The 21,685-nt window shown below is 50.8% G+C and overlaps 2 protein-coding genes across 7 annotated transcripts; one reads left to right on the forward strand and one right to left on the reverse strand.

Annotated features, from left to right (window-relative positions):
• Positions 1 to 151: 151 nt before the first annotated feature.
• Positions 152 to 6,765, reverse strand: Prrg2 (proline rich and Gla domain 2). Of its 4 annotated transcripts, none has more exons than XM_028788978.1 (8): positions 6,727 to 6,765; positions 5,225 to 5,376; positions 5,031 to 5,126; positions 4,724 to 4,905; positions 4,532 to 4,571; positions 2,443 to 2,584; positions 1,076 to 1,204; positions 152 to 750 (listed from the first exon to the last, which is right to left on the reverse strand). In XM_028788978.1, the coding sequence occupies exons 2-8, from the start codon at positions 5,307 to 5,309 to the stop codon at positions 732 to 734; spliced, it is 693 nt and encodes a 230-aa protein (XP_028644811.1). In that variant the 5' UTR covers positions 5,310 to 5,376; positions 6,727 to 6,765; the 3' UTR covers positions 152 to 731. The 4 variants fall into 4 exon arrangements, with proteins under 4 accessions (XP_028644811.1, XP_028644812.1, XP_028644810.1 ...); XM_028788979.1 differs by lacking the exon at positions 6,727 to 6,765 and adding an exon at positions 5,935 to 6,061 and having other exon boundaries at positions 4,724 to 4,878; XM_028788977.1 differs by lacking the exon at positions 6,727 to 6,765 and adding an exon at positions 5,935 to 6,061.
• Nosip (nitric oxide synthase interacting protein) lies at positions 6,158 to 18,147 on the forward strand. 3 transcript variants are annotated; one of them, XM_028788974.1, is made up of 10 exons: positions 6,158 to 6,303; positions 6,458 to 6,884; positions 14,311 to 14,381; positions 14,777 to 14,882; positions 15,478 to 15,559; positions 16,851 to 17,010; positions 17,082 to 17,200; positions 17,319 to 17,506; positions 17,585 to 17,693; positions 18,043 to 18,147. In XM_028788974.1, the coding sequence occupies exons 3-10, from the start codon at positions 14,312 to 14,314 to the stop codon at positions 18,112 to 18,114; spliced, it is 906 nt and encodes a 301-aa protein (XP_028644807.1). In that variant the 5' UTR covers positions 6,158 to 6,303; positions 6,458 to 6,884; position 14,311; the 3' UTR covers positions 18,115 to 18,147. The 3 variants fall into 3 exon arrangements, with proteins under 3 accessions (XP_028644807.1, XP_028644808.1, XP_028644809.1); XM_028788975.1 differs by having other exon boundaries at positions 17,394 to 17,506; XM_028788976.1 differs by lacking the exons at positions 6,158 to 6,303; positions 6,458 to 6,884; positions 14,311 to 14,381; positions 14,777 to 14,882 and adding an exon at positions 15,035 to 15,257.
• Positions 18,148 to 21,685: the final 3,538 nt, after the last annotated feature.

Below are 21,685 nucleotides of genomic sequence, written 5' to 3' on the forward strand. Positions count from 1 at the left end.
GAGAGAGAGAGAGAGAGAGAGAGAGAGAGAGAGAGAGAGAGAGAGAGAGAGAACGAGAACGAACCAGCGGAGCCTGGGGGTGTAGGGCACAGCGCCTATACGGAGATATTCAGTTCCACCGCGCGCAGATGCGCCCAGTAAGGGGACTCAGTTCTTTTTGTATTTTTATTTTTTTTCTTATTTTTCAATTTTGATTTCTTCTACCCCCCTTCATTTCCCAACGGGTTTTTAAGTAGAGGGCAGCTCAGATCAACTCCGTTTACCCAGGTGCAACACAAGCGTGACACCCCGCTTACAGCACATTGCAAATGAGCCCCCCACCTTTACGCTAGATTACAAATCGCCCATGTGCCCGAGTGCTAAATACACTAAGTCAGGCAGGCGTGTGCAAGGGCCTGGTTCCCTGCGTGTACGCGGCATCAGTTGGGTGACAGCAAGTCACTTCTGGTCCGAGTTTCCTAAAAGGTCTGCCTATTCTGAGGCAGGGCCACTGCTCAGGAGAAGTGGGGGGTCACGCGAGGGCCAGGGACAACGACTCGGCAACGGGATTATCAGGGACGTGCGTGTATGCGTGCCCGGCGGAAACACGTGTGTCATGGTAGACCTCGGGTCCGACGACCCTGACTCCCCCACGGACACATTGAAGCCGAGTCGTCGAAGAAGCCGGCGACTTCCGGAATCCGCTGTGAATCAGGGGCACAGTTCAGGGAGCCCGCGCTCCGAGCGGGTCTTCAGTGAGGCCTTCTCAGACTATTGGGGATCGGGGGATTGGGAGTATATAGTGCAGAGTCAAACATCCCAGCCGCCCCCACCACCCACCACACCGACCCGCCCTTGGTGCCCCAGCCAATCCTCAATCCTGTAGGCACAAGCCCCACCTTCCTGAGAAGCTGCACTCTTGCAAGGCAGAGCCACGCCCATATAGACAATTGCTAAGGGTCCGCCCTGCCCTGCAAGCCCCGCCCCGTGTAGGTTTTCCAAAGCACCAAGCCCTGCCCTTGGGGACATGCCCCTCCCACGCGTAGCCTCTCCTCCCTCCCTCTGGCACCACCCAGGCAGAAGTCCCGCCTTGTACCTGGAGTAAGGGGGTGGTGGGGCGTCATGCACCCCAGAGGCTGCTAAAGCCTGCTCATAGGTGGGAAGGCCTGGGGGCAAGGGCGGAGACAGAGGCGTCGGAGGACTCAAGGGGATGATGAGCCCGGTCCTGGGGACAGAAAAAGTGTGGTTAATACAAAACCTACGTTGTAGTTGGAGACGAGGGGGTCAGCGATTAAAGACACTTGCTCCACACAACACAGAAACTTTTAGTCCCAAAATTTCCCAAATCCAGTCTTTGAGGCAAGGTCGCCCAGGCTGGCTTCAAAACTTCCAGCAATCCTTCTGCCCAATCTCCCAAGCATTGGGATTTGACGTGTGAACTGCCATGCCCAGCTTCCAAACCCAGTCTTTACATTGTATTTTGACATTTAAATTGCAGTTATGTATTCTGTGTGTGTGCACATATCCCCACACACCAATGATAATCAGAGGACAGCACAGGGGAGTGTGTCTCCTTTCGCTGTGTGGGTCCCTATGTGGTTGGCATCTTTGGGAGAAAACTCCTTTACCCACTAAGCCATCTTGATGGACCTTCCCCTACCCAGGACCCAGGGCACCCTATGTCCTGTCCCTTCATGGGTGGCCTTTACAAAGGCATTCCACCAACTGATCTATACCCTCACCTCTCTTTCTACATTTTATTTTGAGAAGGCTTCTGCCTAAGTTACCCAGGCTAGCCTTGAATTCACATTATAGTGAAGAGGTCTTGAACATTTTAGATCCTCCTGCCTCTGCCACTCAGCTGCTGGGAGCACCATGATTTCCAGCTACAACTATGAGACACCTTCTGAGATTCTGCTCGTCTGAAATACACAGACTACTCCCAACTCACACAAACACTTGTTGTGACTTGTACTCATGGGACAGATCATGCCACAGACAGCTGTGGACCACAGCCTACACAGCCCCATCAGTTGCTTTTTCGTTTGTGTTTTTCAAAACAGGATTTCTCTGTGTAGCCCTGGCTGTCCTGGAACTCACTCTGTAGACCAGGCTGGCCTCGAACTCAAATATCCACCTGCCTCTGCCTCCCAGGTGCTGGGATTAAAAGCGTGTGCCACCACGCCTGCTTGCCAGTTGCAGTTTTATCCACAGTAATGACTTCACTGAAACCTGGCACTCAAATGACTGACAGGTAGGTATCAACTGCAAAAAGAACCACTGCATGGTGACTAGACCAACAGGAATGGCAGCCTTACTCTCCACAGGCTATAGTTCCAGACTCTTCATTGCTGGTCTCCTGCCCCAAACGTTAGCCCTTCTCCTCAGATCAAGCTGTCTCCCCCCTCCCCACTTTTCTCCCCCTCCTCTCCTGTATCCTCCTCCTCCTGGAAGACCCCTTACTCTTGCAGACAGGACTCCTGGACTCTGAGGCGGCGGCGGCGATACTGCAGATACCAAAAGGCTCCCAAGCCAGCCAACACAATGAGCAGGGTCCCAGAGGTCAGTCCCACTGCCAGGCCTGCAACATCCACCCGTCCACGCCCTGTGGGTAGAGGGTACCACTGATTCAGTACTGCCACCTCCTCCAACACTTCAGTCCCTGTCCCTAAGGGACTGTGTACTTGTGGGGAAAGTAGGTACATATGTGTGGAGATGTCCACAGAGCTCATAGGAAGACACTGGGTCCTCCGATCTGCTAGAATTACCACCTGTTGTGAGCAGCACCCAACTAGGGTCCTGGGAACCAAGCTCCAGTATTCTGCAAAAGCAGGAAGCACTCTTAAGTGCTGTGCCATCTCTCTAGCCCTTACTGCTTTTCTAAAAAAAAAAAAGAAAAGAAAAGAAAAAAAAAGGTACCTGTGTGTATGTGTAGTGACCACAGTTCAACCTTAAATGTGTTCCCCCAGAGACACATTTTTTGGTTAATTTTTTTTGTGGGGAGAGGGTTCGAGACAGGGTTTCTCTGTGTAGCCTTGGCTGTCCTGAAACTCACTCTGTAGACCAGGCTGGCCTCGAACTCAGAAATCCGCCTGCCTCTGCCTCCCAAGTGCTGGGATTAAAGGCGTGTGCCACCACTGCCCGACTGTTAATTTTTTATTTAATTGTATGTTCACATCCGTGTTTATCTATGTGGGGCACCTGGTTACCACATGTACGTAGAGGACAGGGGACAACTTCCAGAACTCAGTTCTCTCCTACCACGTGGTGTCATATCCTCAGGCGTCCCCCTGCTGAGCCATCTCCCTGGCCTGCCTCCTTAGACCTGGGCTCACTGATTTAGGAAGGCTGGTTAGCCAGTGAGCCCCATGGTACCTCCCTTCCATCCCTCCTCTCAAACAGTGGGACTCCAAAGATGCTCTAGGATGCCCAGCTTTTTCCTGTAGATTCTGGAGATCAAACTCAGGTCCTCAGGTTACATGGCGAGCACTTTACCAACTGAGACATCGCTCTAACTCTCGGTTTTGTTTTATTGAAACAGGGAGTCTCAAGCTGACCTCAGACTTGACATGTTGCAGAGGCTGGCCTTGAACTCAACAGTATTTCTGCCTCAGCTTCTGGAATAGCTGGGATTGCAAGGCCAAGGCCAGTGCCATTAGATCTGGCTACCTGCCATCCCCACCCCCATACCCCTTTTTAGCTTGTAGTGAGAAGGCAGTTCTTCCAAAATCTGGCAGATTTCAGGTGATCCAAGAAGCCACTAGGTCTTGCTAAGATTGTTGAAAAGGAGCTATCTCCCATAGCAACCAGTTTCACTGTGAGGACTATAGTACAGACCTAGGGCCTGTTGCTAAGGTGCATCCACCCCTAGCAACCAAGCTGTGAGGGGGTGGGGCAGCTGATGCCCAGAGGGGGGTCCTCCAGCTGGGCAGGAGGCCCTAGTCCTCCAGCTAGGTATGGTTGCTAGGGAAAAGGCCTCCTTAGCAACCAGGCTGGCTGTGGCTGGCATGGAGCTGTGGGGGAGGGGAAGGCAGCCAGGTAGTGTTTCTGGCTTCCTCTGTCTGGCCTGGCCAAGGCCCTGTTGCTAAGGAGCAGCCCCCCTTAGCAACAAAGCTCAAGCCAAGATGAGGGCTTTAGAATTCAGAGGAGGGGCTAGGGTGGGCAAACTGGACAGGTGAGAATGGCCAGGCTTCCTGCCTTAGCTCTGTTGCTAGGTAACAGCCCCACTAGCAACCAAGATGCTTGTAAGGGGCTGGGGCTCTGAACTCTATAAAGAAGGGCCCCAGGTGAGTTTGTCCCTCTGATGGGCCCCATGACAATAACTCTTTCTACCATTTGCTCACCCATATGTCCCCCTCCTGGGGACTTGGGGTCCTCCTATGACTGGGAACACAGTGTGCTGGGTTTCTCAGACAAGGGGCATAGTGAAAACATAGGAGACACCTTGTCAGTCATCTCTGAACAGCATGCGATGGGAGAGTGGTCCTGAGTGTGTGGAGGGGGCTCCAGGCTGCTTCCCCAACACAGAGCCAGAGAGCTGAGCGTCACTCACCTCCCTTGCCATTGTACGTATAGCTTTCCCAGAAGCGCTCCTAGGATGGGGAGAGATAGCAACTAAATATGGAAACTCATTCTCCTATCACCCACCAGTCCACCCTGATCCGAGACCCAAGGGAGTGAGGAGGAAACCGAAGGCTAGAGGCCTGTGATCCTTAACACCTAGAGAAGGCAGACAGGCCCTCACCGTCAGTGTGTTGTCCTCAAAGTACTCCCGGGCCTCTTCCCAGGAGCACCTCTCCTCCAGACACTCCCGTTCCAGGTTCCCAGGGGTCAGCAACTCCAGGTCCCAGTGGTTAGCACGAGGAAAACGCCTGCGGCCAACTAAGAACCTCTGGGCCTCTGGGGGATCCAGGAAGATGTCAAGAACTAAGGACACCAGAGTCAAAAGCAGAGTCCTTAGGATTGAGGACAAAGAAGACAAAGAACTGTGGGGTTATAGGGGTATGGGGCAGTCTTGGAAAATCCTGAGCAAGATGGGCCAGGGTTTGTACCGTTGGGTAAGAAGACTGGAGTCTGGAACTCTATTTCTGAAGCCGGGGTTGGCCTTGTGGATCTGAGGGAAGAAGCTGGGGTATGGACCCTAGGATCTGAGGGAAAAGGGTCAGGTTCAGGAAGCCAGGAAGTATTCTGGCTAGGGGAAGGCAAAAGTTAAACCTCTGCAAGGCTCTTCCACAGACACACTCACCTTGGTTTTGCTCTCTATGAGGTAAGGTGTCCAGGCAGGTGGCCAATCCCATATAGACTAAGAGCAGGGAAGGATGGCTCCTCATATTGTGTGGACTCCAAGATGACAAATGCCTCAGCAGAGTTATGAGGCCAGGACTCCCTGCCCGGACTCTGCAGTCATGAATGAAGATAAAACTAAGTACTCAATTTGTATCCTATGTCAGACACCTTGAGTCTTTATCAACTCATCTTAATTTTCAAACTAATCCTATTACCCCTGCCATTTTATAGGTGAGGAAAGTGTCACCAGGTGGTAAATTACTTGCCTATTATACGAGGTATTTGAGTGTCAGAGGAGGACTTTGAAGGTGACAGTGCTCTACCAGTGATGAGCACACAGTTGCTGAGGCTGTCTTTTTCTATACTTAGCACCTATTGCAAATCTGACAACACATAGTAGGCTCATCATCAGTCCTGGCCCCTCCCAGACCAGCAGATTACATTCCAGGTCAACCTCCCTCTGCTCGTTGCCTCATCAAGCCACAGAGATCAAAGACTACACGACAGACCAGGTCCTATATTTCTAGGTCTTGAAGGCTTGAGGGGGCAGAGCCCTTGGGATCCACAGCCTGGAGCTTGGGTCCCAAGTTTCTAGATCCCAATAACATGGGGAGTAAGGACACCAGATCCCCTGCCCGCAAGTTTCTCTGGGAGCATTCATTCACTTACTTGCCCAGGGCTGGGAGCCCTGCCTCTCTTCTTTAATCAAGACCCTCTGGGACAGCAATAGCCAGCTGTGCAAAGAGGTAGGGGAGAGGGGAGGGGAGAGGAAGGAGGGGTGCTCCACCTCAGTTACTAGGCCCAATCCGGCTACTGGAAAGGGGCGGGGCTACTGATTACCTGCTTTGGGAGGGACTCAGGTAAAGGACAAACTACTTAAAGGGACCATGGGATCAAGGTCTTCGGTGCCACCGCCCCACACAGAAGAAGCAAAGCTTTCCTACACTATGGAGGGATCTAGGGGGCTTTATTAGCGTCTCCGATTACCTCCTTTTCCGCCCCTTGTCTCTCTACAGACAACTTGCTTGGCAGAGCCAGGTAAATAAATCTTAGGTCTCAAGAGATCTACAAACTGGTGGGAACGGAATTCTTTGGTTCCTAGAATAACTGGGCGGTACCACAATAAATCTGTTTCCTGAGGGTAACTGGAACAGTTTAGCCTTGTAATCTTTGATTATTGCTTTTTCCATAGTAGGGGAAAGAGTTCTCACTTAATCGTCTCTTAAGATTCAACGGGAAAAAATAAGTATATATTTGGGGAACTGGATATCAGACTCTCCAGGTGACGATGTTAGTCCCTAAACTCAAACTTGAAGAGACTCAAAGCAACTGCCCCGCTCTGGGGAATGCCTAGTACAGGCTAAAGTGTCTCCGATAGTCAAGCAACTTTCGCTCACACCGGAACCTTCGAGTGGTCACTCACGTTTCCGGGGGGATGGAAGAGAAGAAGAAAGCACTTACCAAGCCAGGAGAAGCGCCTCCGCAACTAGGGGCAGAGTTATTTCCGGTTTCCTACTGTCGGGCGGAAGTGGGAGGAGTGGAGTGGAGTTAAAAAACAGTACTCTTTTCCGGTTCGGGACACAGTTGAAGCAACGACAAGTCGGATAGCCATTCCTGAGGTAAGCTGCAGGCGGTGAGGGGTCGCGTTGCTAAGTTCCCTTCTTGTGTGAGATATTTCGAGTTCTGAGGGATGTAGGATAAGGTTTTTCACTCCGAATCCCTGTCAATCATTAACAGAGCGCTCTTGAACGCCTAGGTTGCAAGAGGAACTACATTTCCCAGGATGCCCTGTACTTTGATTCCCTCATCCTGGCTGGTTATAGAAAATGTGGTTCCGCAGTAGAGGAATGATCCCGCCCAGTGCAGGGAGGAACTTGAGACTCCCTGGGTTAGTGACAGTTGAGGTCGGATTCCTTAATTTGTTTCAGTTTTCTAGTGAGGAGGGTAATGAGCAGTAGTGATTTGGACCCTTGAAGACTCCTTTTTTTTTTTTTTTTTTTGGTTTTTCGAGACAGGGTTTCTCTGTGTAGCACTGGTTGTCCTGGAACTCACTCTGTAGACCAGGCTGGCCTCGAACTCAGAAATCCGCCTGCCTCTGCCTCCCGAGTGCTGGGATTAAAGGCGTGCGCCACCACCGCCCGGCTCCTTGAAGACTCCTTAATGCAAGTAAATTATTTTATTTTACTTGAGACTGAATCTCATTAGCCCTTGCTGGTCTAGAACTCGCTGTGTAGTTAGCCTCAAACTCAGTGATCCGCCAGTCTCTGCCGCCCAAGCGTTGAGATTAAAAGTGTGCACCGAAGCCGGGCGGTGGTGGCGCACGCCTTTAATCCCAGCACTCGGGAGGCAGAGGCAGGCAGATCTCTAGTTGGAAACCAGCCTGGTCTACAGAGTGAGTTCCAGGACAGCCAGGGCTACACAGAGAAACCCTGTCTCGAAAAACAAAACAAACAAACAAACGGTGTACACGGAGCCACATACACAAACTCACACGTTGTTCGTTTTGGGTTTTTTCGTTATTGTTGTTTTGTTTTGTTTTTGAGATGGGCAGCTTGGTACTGAAATTAAAGGCATACAGTCACCACTCCTGCCTCAAGTTCTTATTTCCAATGATGTTTATTGGGATATAATTTCACATAATATATACTTTACCCACTTAAAACACACAATTGAGCCGTTTGTAGCATGCTCACAGAATTGTACTGACATCACCACTGACAATTTTGGAGCTTGTTCTCTGGGTGTGGTACCACAGTCCCAGGGAAGCAAACACTTTCTTCTGGCCTCTAAGAGTACCAGGCAGAGTACACTGCTACAGAAGTCTAATTAGTAGGTAGAGGCTGCAGAATCCAAAGGTTAAGGCCATCTTCAGATGCAGAGAGAATCAGAGGCCTGGGTTAGATGAGCTCCCGTCTCAAAAATGATATGACATGGTTGATACCCTCCAAGAGAAATCTTGTCCCACATTCATTGCCACTTCCTCTGTCTTCCTCACCCCCAGTCCTTGGCAGTCTCTAAACTGTTTACCTAATCTGCACATGTCTTCTGAATGCAGCCGTGAGGTGTATGAGCTTTGTGACCAGCTGCTCCCCCAAGTTGTGTTGTTTCTAGGTCTGTTCATGTTATGGCCCGATCCCTGTCTGTGGATGAGGAGTCTGTTGAATGAGAGATGTCGTGCTTTATTTCTCTATCAGTTGATGGCCCTTTAGGATCGTTTCTACAGTTTGGCTGTAAGAGGTGCTGCTGTGAGCATTTGTATACATGGCTTGTATGGATGCCTTCTTTCATTCATTAGGAGTAAAATCAGGATTGAGGCCAAGGGAGTAACTATGGGGCGGAGGAGGAGAAGAGAGAAAGTTCAAGGTTGAGGACAGGTTATGTCAAGGAGGGACTGGGGGATGCTGGGAGAACATAGAAGCCAAGTCTGCTTTGATATGTAAAATATGCACCTCAGTCTCTTCTCCCTTGTCCAGAACCAAACATCTCCCTCCCGGTTGTATGCTGCCACTGTAGCTGGTGTCTTTGTTGTAGCTGGTGTAGCAGTGTGTCTTTCTTTTGAGACAGGTTCTTCCTCTGTAACCAGGACTGGCCTGGAACTCACTGCACAGTCTCCACTTGACTTCAGGCTCTCTGCTGTCCAGGGCTTGAGGAGCCACACCCTGGCTAGTAGTCAGCTGTTAGGAAGTCTATCTGACTGCCTGCTGGTTAACTTTTGGTGATAGACTGACATGGGACCTCTGGTGGTCTTTGGATGTCAGTGTCCCCAACCAAAGTCACATTTAGAAGATAGCATGTTCCCCTCAGTTTGTATTGTAAAAAATATTTAATCTCAATCTGGGGCTTCTACCCCACCTTGATCTTTCAGTTCCTAGATAAAAGACACAACTTTTTTTTTTTTTTTTTTTTTTTTTTTTTTAAAAAGGGGTTTTTCTGTGTAGTCCTGGCTGTCCTGGAACTCACTCTGTAGACCAGGCTGGCCTCAAACTCAGAAATCCGCCTGCCTCTGCCTCCCAAGTGCTGGGATTAAAGGCGTGCGCCACCACTGCCCGGCGACACACAACTTTTATTATTTACAGTCAGCCTTAATCAGCATGGATGCTGTGCAGATATCTACCTGCTATGTTATAAGCTATAACCCCAAGTTACTACTTACTGTGTTTCATCTGGGCTGCTTTTAACTCCAGTCGGTCAGTCCTTGGGCCATGCTTCCTTGACTCCTAACCCAGGGTGTCTTTCTTCTCTCTTCCTCTCTTCCTCTCCTGTCGGTCTTCTCCAACCCTCCAAGCTTGGGAACACCAAACCCAGCAAGATCACGTAGTGTCACGTGAGTCTGTGTTCAACTCTCATCTCTAAGGCGACCAGGTCTCGTCAGCTCCCCACACACACTGAGCATTACAATACATAGCAGTAGACCAAACCTCAACAAGCTGCCTTCATTTGGAGAGTGCACCTTTGTAGGGCCATAAGGGTAATACAGCCCTGTTTGCAGGAGGTTTGCGTTCTCATAGAGGGGGGTAAAGGCAGAGGTGGCTCAGGGGGCAGGATCCAGCATGGGTGAGCCCTGACCTCATGCCCAGGATCCACTGATTCTGGTGGTAACGGCTTGTATTCTCAATACTCATCAGGTGGAGACAGGAGGAGGTGAGTTCAATGTCATCCCTGACTCTATTAGAAGTTTGAGCTACCCTAGTTAACAAGATCCTGCCTCAGAGGGCAGCCATCTGCAACGCAGGGATGGGGTCATCACCAGCACCACACTGTGTTACCCAAGCTTAGCCTTACAGTCCCTATGAGAAAATGACTGTGAAGCCAGGTGTGGTGACACATTCTTGTCATCTCAGCCCTTAGGAGGCCGACATAGGAAGACTTCTGGGAGCTCCAGGCTAGCCTGAGCTACATACAGTATGAGACATAGACACACCTCAAATAGGAAAAAAACCTTTGTTTAAAAATAGTTGAAGTGGCACTGTGCGGTGTGCAGGGGCTCTGTGAGACACAGCTGCAGCCCCGCAGCTCAGCTAGGCTCTCTTCACTCTGCCCACCAGATGGCTTCCCAAGCTCCTCTCAGTGGCAGCCACCCACAGGCTTCGCCTGAGCCAGCTCTTCCACCCGAGACTGAAAGGTTGCTGTCCACAACCCTCATCATCCTACACAGCATATCTGTAGCTTGGATTTTATCTTGAGCCCCAAGTCTGAAAAACTCTTTGGTATTTCTAGCTTATAGTATTTGGGGGGAGGGGGTGCTAAACCTGTACCCTACCATTTAGGCTAAGTTTCTCCGTCTCTTGTTTTCTTGTCTATAAAGTGAGGAGGAGGACATTGAGAGAAAAGCCAGACTGAGTTATACAGTTATACATGACACCCTAGCTTTTTTTTTTTTTTTTTTTTTTTAGTTTTTTCTAGAGTGGGTTTCTCTGTATAGCCCTGGCTATCCTGGAACTCAATCTGTAGACCAGGCTGGCCTTGAACTCAGAAATCCACCTGTCTCTGCCTCTCAAGTTGCTAGGATTAAAGGCATGCGCCACCACTGCCCAGCCATGACACCCTATCTTAATATTAAAAAAAAAAAAAAAAAAAAAAAACCAGTAAATTAAACTACCAAAATTGAGACGTGGCTCAGAGGTAGAGCCCCTGCCTGGAATCCTCCAATGAGAGCTGGGACTGTAGCTCAGAGGTAGAGCCCACACCTTGCTCTCAGACTGCCCTCCAGTGCCACTACACACACACACACACACACACACACACATATACACCACATCAGACACACACACATATACACCACATCACACACACACACACATATACACCACATCAGACACACACACACATATACACCACATCAGACACACACACACACACACACACATACACCACATCAGACAAGGGCACAAGTGTCCATTCAATTGGCAATCTGAGTATCCAAAGCCCCCAAGCCTAATGTAACCTCAAAAATTAAACTGCACATGCATAAGGGAATAAAAATGAGGGCAAATTCCATAATATCAGAGATAGGGGTGTGGACTTCTGAAAGGACATTAGCAGTCTCAGCAATCTCAAGTCCTAGATCTTATATGGCACTCTGCTCTAGGCAGGTGGCTTGTCCTGTAAGCCTCAGTGTGTTGGGCAAAGGAGACCCTTAGGAGACAGACAGGAGAGTGTGACAGTGGCAGCACAAGCCAGCACTTGGGGCTAGGGCTAGAGAGATATATGAGTGATTTGCAGGGGTGTGGTGTGTGCATGTGCGAGTGCGCCTAATGTCCCTGGAGGTCAGAAAGGACATTGGATCCCTTGGAAGTAGCATTACAGAAGGTTATGAGGCACAATGTCAATGCTGGGAGCTGAGTCCAGGGCCTCTGTAAAAGCAACAAGTGTGGGCATGAAGAGGACCCAGGTTCAATTCCCAACACACACATGGCAGCTCACAATGTCTGTATCTCCAGTTCCATGGGATCTGGCGTGCTCTTCTGGCCTTCTTGGCAGCAAACACATATGTTGTATATAGTTACACATGTAGGCAAAGCTGTAGTCCCAGGTGGCCTTAAACTTCCCGAGTGCATTGACGGGGGCTGTGGTCTTCTACTGGTTAGACTGTCTTCTCTTTCTGTCCTAAAGATAACATTTCTCAGCTGGAGGTGACTAGCTCAGCTGGCCCTTGCTTGGTGACAGTCACAGGAAGCCCTGTGGTGAAGGTGTGAAGAAAAGCTGTCTGTAACTGCAGTTCCAGGGAATCTGGCCTCCATGCACACATGACGGGCTCAGAAATGCATGCAGGCAAAACACCCACGCACATTGAAATAAATCTTTAAAGGAGAATTTTATCTTTAAAAAAATTTTTTTTGTTTTTGTTTTTGGTTTGGTTTGGTTTGGTTTGGTTTGGTTTGGTTTTTCAAGATGGGGTTTCTCTGCATGTCTGTGCACCACAGTATCGGGGGTGACGGGGGCAGCAGAGAGGTCAGAGCCTCTGGAACTGAGGTATGGATGGCTGTGAGACATTGTGTAAGTGAGTGCTGGAAGCCCAGCCTCTACAAGAGAGTTCTTTTTTTTTTTTTTTTTTTTAATTTTATTTATTTATTTTATGTATATGAGTACATTGTTGCTCTCTTCAGACACACCAGAAGAGGGCATCAGATCCCATTATAGATGGTTGTGAGCCTCCATGTGGCTGCTGGAAATTGAACTCAGCACCTCTGGAAGAGCAGTCAGTGCTCTTAACCACTGAGCCATCCCTCCAGCCCTGGCTCAAAAGTTAAATGGGCTGGGCTTGGTGCTATCCGCTTGTCTTGTCTAGGACTCCAGAGGTGGACACAGGAGGATAAGAAGTTCAAGGCTGGGGCTGGATGTGATGTGATCTGATGCCCTCTTCTGGTGTGTCTGAAGACAGCTATAGTGTACTCACAATAAAATAAATAAATCTTTAAAAAAAAAAAAAAGAAGAAGAAGAAGTTCAAGGCTATCCTCCACTTCATAGCTTAAAAGGCCAGCCTAGGCTCTTTGAGACCTGAGACCTGGTGTGGAAACCATGGGTATAGCACTGTTGATTGATTGGTCCTTGCAGACAGAACCCTACAGCATACGTCTAGAGATGAGACAACTCTTCTTCCATGTTTCTGTAGTACAGGACATTGAACTCAGGTCATTGGCTTTGCAAAACAAGCAAGCACCTCCACCCTCTGAGCCATCTCATGGGCCCATCTTTGGGTTTTCTGAGGCAGGGTCCTTTTCAGCTCTTGCTGGTCTGGAATCCAGTATGAACCCTCCAGCCTCGGGCTTGTAAGTACTGGGATTGCCAGTGTGGTCCACCACATTTAGAGTCCCTAGTTCATCTCTTCCTGGAACACACACAGGGAGCAACAGAGTGTAACTGGCCTAGCCGCTTCCAACCTGACGTCTGTCGGCATACTCAGAAAGAGGATTCCACCCCATCTGTGGCCCCTGCCTGCTATTTGCATGCTGCAGAAAGCCCCATTTTCAGACCCTTATACCTTATGGTGTTTGCTTTGTTTTGGTGTTTTTTGTTTGTTTGTTTGTTTTGTTTTTTGTTTTGTTTTGTTTTTTTCGAGACAGGGTTTCTCTGTGTAGCCCTGGCTGTCCTGGAACTCACTCTGTAGACCAGGCTGGCCTCGAACTCAGAAATCCGCCTGCCTCTGCCTCCCAAGTGCTGGGATTAAAGGCATGCACCACCACTGCCTGGCTCCAGAGTGTCTTATATAGTAACTTGTTTTGTTTGTTGAGCAAGGTCTCATATAGCCCAGGCTGACCTCCAACTCACTTTGTAGATTCAAAGTATTTCATGTTCTCCTTGAACTCGCTCTCTCTCTCTCTTTTTTAATTTATTGTTTATTTTATGTGCACTGGTGTCTTGCCTACACGTGTGTCTGTGTGAAAGTACCAGAAACTCTGGAACTGGGTGTGAGCTGTCATGTGGGTACTGGGAATTGATCCCTGGTTCTTTGGAAACACAGCTAGTATTCTTAACCCCTGAGCCGTCTCTCCAGCCCCTGCCTTGAACTCTTTCTCCTGCCTCCGCCTCCCCAGTGACTGAAAGGAGAGATGCAAACACTCATGGAAGGCTGGGGACACAGTTCAGCACGACTAGCACAAAGCCCCGTGATGGCCCCTCAGCACTGTAGAAACTGCATGTGGTGGCTCAGCCTGTCTTCCCAGCAACTGGAGAGGCAGAGGAGGGAGGTTTGCTTGGAATGCAAGGTCAGGCTGGTCTATAGAGGAAGACACGGTTTGTTTGTTTTTTTAAAAAAAGAAAAGTGGTGCTGGCCTTTAAACCAGCACTTGGAGACAGAGGTAGAGTTTGTGGCCTGCCAGGGCTACATAGTGAGACTCTTGTCTCAAAAGCAAAAAGAAGTGGCCCTGGCACTGCCTGGTGATTTGTCTCCCTGCTTGAGACCCACGGACTACTGTGGTTTAAGGCTGTGTTTTAGGCGAGTTGAACAGGCTTCTGGATCAGGCTCCTGACCACACGCCCAGGAGGCCGTTCATGTCCTATGTGAGTGTCCGGGGTTACCCTGCCACTTGTCCCTTCTTGAACAGGATGACACGGCATGGCAAGAACTGCACTGCAGGTGCTGTCTACACCTACCACGAGAAGAAGAAGGACACAGGTACCATCCTGGGGGCCTCACTTTCACCTTCGGTGTCACCCTCTGTGAGGTGTCCTGTTCTGCCCTGAGTGGCCTGTCTCTGTCCCATCTGTACTAATGATGGTGGCCATAGGCAGTGTGACGCATGTGGCCCATCTAACACGTACCATCCCATGTCAGTCCCCCTTCCTCCTAACCCTACCTGGCTACCAGCTCTGCAGAAAAGAAGGCTGAGAGCCTCAGTGGTTCCCACCGAGAGAGCGAGCCAGCCATGAGCCTCTTCACTGGCTGCTGGGGAGGAGGCTGACCTAGCCATGTGATTCTCAGGCTCTACCAAACCTGCACATTTCTCTGGAACATTTGGTGGAGGGCATATCCCCACTCACCTTTTCATCACCACCTTGTTCTGTCCTCAGCCGCCTCAGGCTACGGGACCCAAAACATCCGACTGAGCCGGGATGCTGTGAAGGACTTTGACTGCTGCTGTCTCTCTCTGCAGCCATGCCATGACCCTGTGGTCACGTAAGCTGGGGAGGGGCCATGCCATGACCCTGTGGTCACGTAAGCTGGGGAGGGGCCATGCCATGACCCTGTGGTCACGTAAGCTGGGGAGGGGCCATGCCATGACCCTGTGGTCACATAAGCTGGGGAGGGGCCATGCCATGACCCTGTGGTCACATAAGCTGGGGAGGGGGGGAGGAGCAGCTGGTGTACGTGGGTTTAGCAAGGGAGCGAACGAGCACACTGCTCGTAGCTGGGGCTGGCTCAGAGGGTAGAGTACTTTCCTAGCACACAGGAAGCTCTGGGTCCACCCCCAGCACCACAGAAAGCTGGATGTGATGCACACCTGGGATGCCAGCACTCAGGCAATACAGACAGGATGACAAGAGGTTCTAGGCAAGCTTCAGCTACATAGCAGTTTAAAGCTAGCCCGTGCGGCAGGACATAATGTCTCTAAAGAAAAAGAGCTGGGCTGAAGGGAGTGCTGTGAAGTCACCACCTAAGGGTGTTTGGTGGTACCCAGTGTGTGTGTGTGTGTGGGATGCCATCACGGGATGAAGGCTCAACCCTGCGGCTGAGCCCAGGCCCATGCCTCTCTCATCCCCTCTCTCTGCAGGCCAGATGGCTACCTGTATGAAAGGGAGGCAATCCTGGAGTACATCCTCCACCAGAAGAAAGAGATTGCCCGGCAGATGAAGGTGATGGAGGCTGAGGAGTGGAGGGCCACAGCGGGGCAGTTTCCAATCTCAGCTCATTCTCTCAAGGGGCCTTCACTGACGCTGGTGTCTGCCTGCAGTGCTGCCCACCGCCCACTCTCTCCACATGTGTCCACTCAGATCTCAGCCCAGGCAGCACCTGCTAGCCCTGCCTAGGAGCCTGTGACCCCCATGTGCCCTCAGACTTACTGCAGTGTCCACGCTGCACTGCAGGCCACAGGAACAGCTTCCCCTGCTCTCTTCAGCTCCAGGCACTCAGCAGAGGCTTGTGATGCAATGGACAGCCTGTGAGCTTCAGTTTTATCATCTGTACAATGGCCACTAGGCTGAAATCAGAGGGTACCACAGACCAAGTGGAAGAAACAAATAGATAAACTAGGCCCATCAGGCACACACTATGTGTCCTTCCTTCTGTGGGGAGAGACACATTGTGTCGGCCCTCTTCCTTTGTTCCTGTTTTGGACCAGGCATGAGTCCCAGGGCCTCACAGGCCAAGTGCTTGCAGTACTGTCCACAGTGCTGTCCACTTGAGCTCACACATGGTCCACACTGCTCCCCGACTCCGTGTCCTCCCCACAGCCCAGTGGCCAGCCAGACTCTCCCTTCCCTTGGTGCCCCTGTTGGAGGCCTTCATGGCCTCAGGCATTGTTACTGTCACCACCTCAGCTGGGTGACCCAGGGAGTCTCCAGAGCTGACTGCTTGACACCTGCTGGGTGCCAGGCAGGACTAGGCAAGGGACATTTCCAACATTACTTTACCTATTTTGGTCACACAGAGCCCAGCAGGTTGTACTGCTTACAGACTTCAGAGTTAAGCCCTGTGGCTAGCCAGCACGCAGTACTATGTTACCATGTGCCATCAGAGGCTAAGCACTTTAGACACTTCACCTTGTGTCTGGAGAAGTGGCTCAGTGTGGAGGGCTTGGTTAGTGTGCATGACGCCCTAGGTCCCAGCTCTGGCACGGATAACTAGGAATGGTGATGCGTGACTGGTTGGTGACGATCAGGAGGGTTGCCCTTAGCCGCATAATGAGTTTCAGACCAGCCTGGACTACAGGAGCCCCTGTCTCACCTCGCGGAGACCCTCCCGGCAGGAGGACTGAGTCTAGTAAGCCACAGACTCAAATGGCAGGGCCACCTTAGCAAGAGAACATAAAAGCATCAACAACTGTTGCCAGTCCTGCCAGAGCTGCTCAGGGCTCTGTCTCCCAACTGGTGAGGGTAGGTGCCAGGGTGGGTCCCGGTACGCTCACCCAGGCCCCTCTTCCCCCAGGCCTATGAGAAGCAGCGAGGAGCCCGGAGAGAGGAGCAGAAAGAGCTTCAGCGAGCTGCAGCCCAGGACCAGGTCCGAGGCTTCCTGGAGAAGGAGGCAGCCATTGTGAGCCGGCCCCTCAACCCCTTCATGCCCAAGGCTGCCACCTTACCCAACACAGGTGACAAGGAATACCTGCCCCTGGTCGGGTCTTTAGGGGGCAGCTTCCTGAGGTGTGTACCCCTCCCGCAGATGGTGAACAGCCAGGGCCCAGTATGGGTCCCCTAGGCAAGGACAAGGACAAAGCACTGCCCAGCTTCTGGATTCCGTCACTAACGCCTGAGGCAAAGGCCACCAAGCTGGAAAAGCCGGTGAGCTCCCAGTGTCCAGGACTCCTGTCCCTGCTCTCTGCTCTCTCCGCCCCTCCACTGCCCACATGGCTGACCCTGATTGTCCCTCTCTCCCCTGTTGACCCCCCTCTACCTGTAGTCCCGCACGGTGACCTGCCCGATGTCTGGGAAGCCACTGCGCATGTCAGACCTGACGTCAGTGCGCTTCACGCAGCTGGACGACTCTGTGGACCGCGTGGGGCTCATCACACGCAGTGAACGCTACGTTTGTGCAGTGACCCGAGACAGTCTGAGCAATGCCACACCGTGTGCAGTGCTGCGGCCCTCGTGAGTAGGGGTGGAGAGAAGAGGCTGGGGGGCTCCGAGGTACCATGGGGCCAACCTTTGCACTGTCTTGCACTGTAGCGGGGCCGTGGTCACCCTGGAGTGTGTGGAGAAACTGATCCGGAAGGACATGGTGGACCCCGTGAATGGTGATACGCTGACAGAGCGTGACATCATCGTGCTGCAGCGGGTGAGTTGTTGTTAGCTCACCCCAGCCCACACCCCATCCTAGCCTGCACTGCAGCCTGTTCCCTGGTGTCATACTCAACCTGTCTTCCACCCAGCCCCCTTACCGCCCGCCCTTCATGTTATCCTCCCTACATACTGTCGGTTCCCCCCACGGCACCTTGCGTTTTTCTTTCTAATGCCCCATCTTACTCCGCCTTTGGGCTTCTCACCTTTGTCAAAGACACCCCACTGTCCAGTCTCTTCTATGTCTTGAATGCCCTCCATCTCCTGCCCTCACAGCAGAGCCACCGCTGCTGCCTGGAGCCCAGCCCCTCGGGCTCCTCCAGCTGCTTCTTTTCCCTCCTCTCCAGGGTGGCACAGGCTTTGCGGGCTCCGGAGTGAAGCTACAGGCAGAAATGTCCCGGCCAGTGATGCAGGCCTGAGCCATGTCCTAATAAATGTGGCTGTGAACAGTCTGGGTGTCTGGTGCCTCATTGTAGGCAGGGGCTACAGAAAGAGTGGGCCTGAGGTGTGGGCGTCCACTCCGGAGCCAGGAGATAACACTCCCAGGCCAGATACCTGCCAAGACCCCTAGACATGGGCCTGTCCCCACCATGTGCCCTTCCCCCAGGAGCTCCTGCAGACCTGTTACACACCGCACATGCTTCACATGCACACTTACCCTCCTTCACCTGGAGAACATCTCTCAGGAGTTGGCTTCCCTGTGGATGTCCAGCTTTCCTCTTTCCTCCATTCCTTACTCAAGCCCTAAACTTGTTCACAGGAGACACTGACCACCCTCACCCTGAGCTCCCGAGAAAAGCTGAAAAGATGCTTCTTTTCTCTGTGTACTGCCAAGTGCACTCTAAGCAAGTGCTGCGTTCCTTTCATTTGACATGTGTCTAGGGAGGGCTTTGTGCACACGAGTGCAGTGTAGGCCATGGTAACCAGTCAGAGCCCTGGAGCTGGAGTCAGAGGCAGTCTGGAGCAGCCTAGTCCAGATGCTGGGAGCCAAGCTCCATTCTCTGCAAAGAGCAGCACGCACTCTGAACCACTGAGCCATCTGCCGCCCAACTTTTCCATCCCCACAACTCAAGAGGATTGCTGCAAATTTAGGCTAGCTTGTGTTAGACTGCCTCAGAATAAGAGAAACAGTATATACATTTGAGTCATTAAATCTCGGTAAATTCTTGATGGGAAAAAAAAAAGCACTGGCCATGCCATGGTGAGAAGATGCTCTGAGTGTCTGCTATCTTGTATATTTATAATCTTACATCCTGTAAGTCTGTTGCCAATATTTAAGCATAAAGTATATTCTAGGCATGGCGGTGTGCGCCTGTAAAATTGACCCTCCTGCCTTGGCCACCGTTGTTACACATTATCACAGTGCATCTGGAAACCTGGATCTTTTCTGTGCTCGTAATTTGCAGCTTTGTGTATAATTTTGAAAAGGTACTGTGTCAACCACACAACCTTTCAAAGATTTGAGAGGGCCTTTTGGCCAGTAAATTGGATGTCCACCTGCAGCCACTAGAGGGCAGAATGCTACTGCCATCGAAAGGACGAACACAGGCTTTGAATTCCAATGCTTGGGGTGGTGTGTGTGTTTTTGTGTGTGTGTGTGTGTGTGTGTGTGTGTGTGTGTGTGTGACTGTGACTGGATTAAAACAGGCTAGGGCCACACAGGCTGGAGGACCTGTGTTCAGATCCCTGTGATGATCAGAGACCAAGGATCCCTGCGATCAGCCATACCATCCTATTCCAGGTTCAGTGAGAGAGCTCTCGCTAAGTCATGTAGACAATAGTTGAAGACACCTAGCATTGGCCTCTGGCCTCCGCAAAGGGTCACACACAAAATACAGATGATACCTAAATACCTAAAGCAACCAAAAAAGAAAAAAAATCATGGACAATTTAGCCAATATTCAGAAAATGCAAATCAATTGGAGAGAGTTTCTGGTGTGCTGCTTTTAGCCTGGGACATGGTCAAGCCTTGACTACCAAATGTCAGTGGAAAGCCAAGCTAGGCCTGGTGGTACACACCTCTCATCTGCCAGCGTACAAGGAAGGGAAAGGGAAGAAAGCTAGGGAGATACCCCAGCTATATTTATTGAAGTCCTGCTGAACCCAGTTGAACCATATCTGCTACTTGGTAGTTCAATCCAAGAAGCCCAGCAAGGAGTTGGGCATGGTGGTGCACACCTTTAATCCCAGCACTCAGAAGGCAGAGGAAGGTGAATCTCTGTGAGTTTAAGGCCAGCTTGGTCTACAGATCCAGTTCCAGGAGAGTTAAGGCTACACAGAGAAACTCCATGTCAGGGGCAGGGAAAAGACCCCACGAGGCCACAAAGCCTTGACTAAAGTGTAGCAGAAAGAACAGGGTAGAGTTTGAGTTTCATCATGTCAGTTAGTAGCTTAGAAAAAAAGTAATGTAGGAGCAGGAAAGGTGGCCTGCCCTGCAGTAAGAGCCCTGGCTGCTCTTCTAGGAGACCCAGGTTTCATTCCCGGCACTCACCATCTGCAACTCCAGTTCCAGGGGATCCCACACGGGCTTCTGGCCCTCAAGGATGCTGCACACATGTGGTGCATAGACATATATGTAGGCCAGACACATGTACACATAAGTAATTCTTTTTAACTTAAAATTAATTTTTTCCTGAAGGATAAAACAGACTCCAGAGGCACTACTGTCAGCCTAAGAAGGAGTGTTGCTCAATGAGACGTGCCTGGCATGCCCCAATAAGACACTGGGGTGCTGTTAGAGGATAGAGATCAGAACCTGGGTCCTAACTCTGGTACCCCCGACCCAATGCTATAAGACCCATTACTTTGCTAAGTTTAAAAGTTAACAAGAAGCCGGGCGGTGGTGGCGCACGCCTTTAATCCCAGCACTTGGGAGGCCGAGGCAGGCGGATTTCTGAGTTTGAGAGTTTGAGGCCAGCCTGGTCTACAGAGTGAGTTCCAGGACAGCCAGGGCTACAAGAGAAACCCTGTCTCGAAAAACAAAAACAAAAAAAAAAAACAAAAAAAAAAAACAAAAATTAACGAGAAGGAAAGCCCTAGACCCCCGAAATCCACATTGTGGGAAGAAAACACAACAAATCGTCTGACCTGCAAACAAAAATATTTCAATAAGAATAAACAAGATAAATTGCCTTGGGACACACCTGGGTAATTTCACAAGCTGAACCTCGCAGGGAAGCAGCAACCCCTGATAAGCGCCTGTGATTTCCCAGCCGGTAGTGCCAGCGCTCGCCAGCAGAGGGCGGGCACCCCATTCAATGCCTTGCTAAGTAAATTCTGCTCTGGAATAAGCGGTCTGGGCCAAATCGGATGAGATTTCCACCCGTGCTTGGGGACTTTGAAGTCTCTTGTTCCGGGCTGTATGTCAAAGTCCTTGCGATGCCACCACTATTTAGGTAAATGAGCACTGTAAATGTTTTACAGTCTGGAATCTTTAAGGAAGGGACTGGCCTGGCGTGGACCTCATTAAAAATTCTGGGGTCGGGGGCTGGTGAGATGACTCAGTGGTTAAGAGCACTGACTGCTCTTCCAAAGGTCCTGAGTTCAATTCCCAGCAACCACATGGTGGCTCACAACCATCTGCAATGAGATCTGATGCCCTCTTGTGGGGTGTCTGAAGACAGCTACAGTGTACTTTAAATAAATAAATAAATAAATAAATAAATAAATAAATAAAGTTAAAAAAAAATTCTGGGGTCTAACCGGTCATGGTGGTGCACAACTTTAATTCCAACACTCAAGAGGCAGATGGATGTCTGAGTTCGAGGCCAGCCTGGTGTACAAAATGACTTCCACGACAGTCACGGCTGCACAGAGAAACCCTGTCTCAAAAAAAACAAAAAATAGCCGGGCGGTGGTGGCGCACGCCTTTAATCCCAGCACTTGGGAGGCAGAGGCAGGCGGATTTCTGAGTTCGAGGCCAGCCTGGTCTACAGAGTGAGTTCCAGGACAGCCAGGGCTATACAGAGAAACCCTGTCTCGAAAAACCAA

The sequence above is a fragment of the Grammomys surdaster genome, unplaced genomic scaffold, assembly GCF_004785775.1.
Source record: "Grammomys surdaster isolate TR1022 unplaced genomic scaffold, NIH_TR_1.0 125769, whole genome shotgun sequence".
NCBI classification, from domain to species: Eukaryota; Metazoa; Chordata; class Mammalia; order Rodentia; family Muridae; genus Grammomys; species Grammomys surdaster.

Excerpts from the sequence above, each read along its gene's own strand:
- Prrg2 (XM_028788978.1), bottom strand. The coding sequence starts at position 5,309 with ATGAGGAGCCATCCTTCCCTGCTCTTAGTCTATATGGGATTGGCCACC. Across the intron at positions 2,585-4,531 it reads TACGTACAATGGCAAGGGAG|GGCGTGGACGGGTGGATGTT; the intron begins GTGAGTGACGCT and ends CTCTACCCACAG. Across the intron at positions 1,205-2,442 it reads CAGGAGTCCTGTCTGCAAGA|GACCGGGCTCATCATCCCCT; the intron begins GTAAGGGGTCTT and ends TTCTGTCCCCAG.
- Nosip (XM_028788974.1), top strand. The coding sequence starts at position 14,312 with ATGACACGGCATGGCAAGAACTGCACTGCAGGTGCTGTCTACACCTAC. Across the intron at positions 17,011-17,081 it reads TGCCACCTTACCCAACACAG|ATGGTGAACAGCCAGGGCCC; the intron begins GTGACAAGGAAT and ends CCCCTCCCGCAG. Across the intron at positions 17,507-17,584 it reads TGTGCAGTGCTGCGGCCCTC|CGGGGCCGTGGTCACCCTGG; the intron begins GTGAGTAGGGGT and ends CTTGCACTGTAG.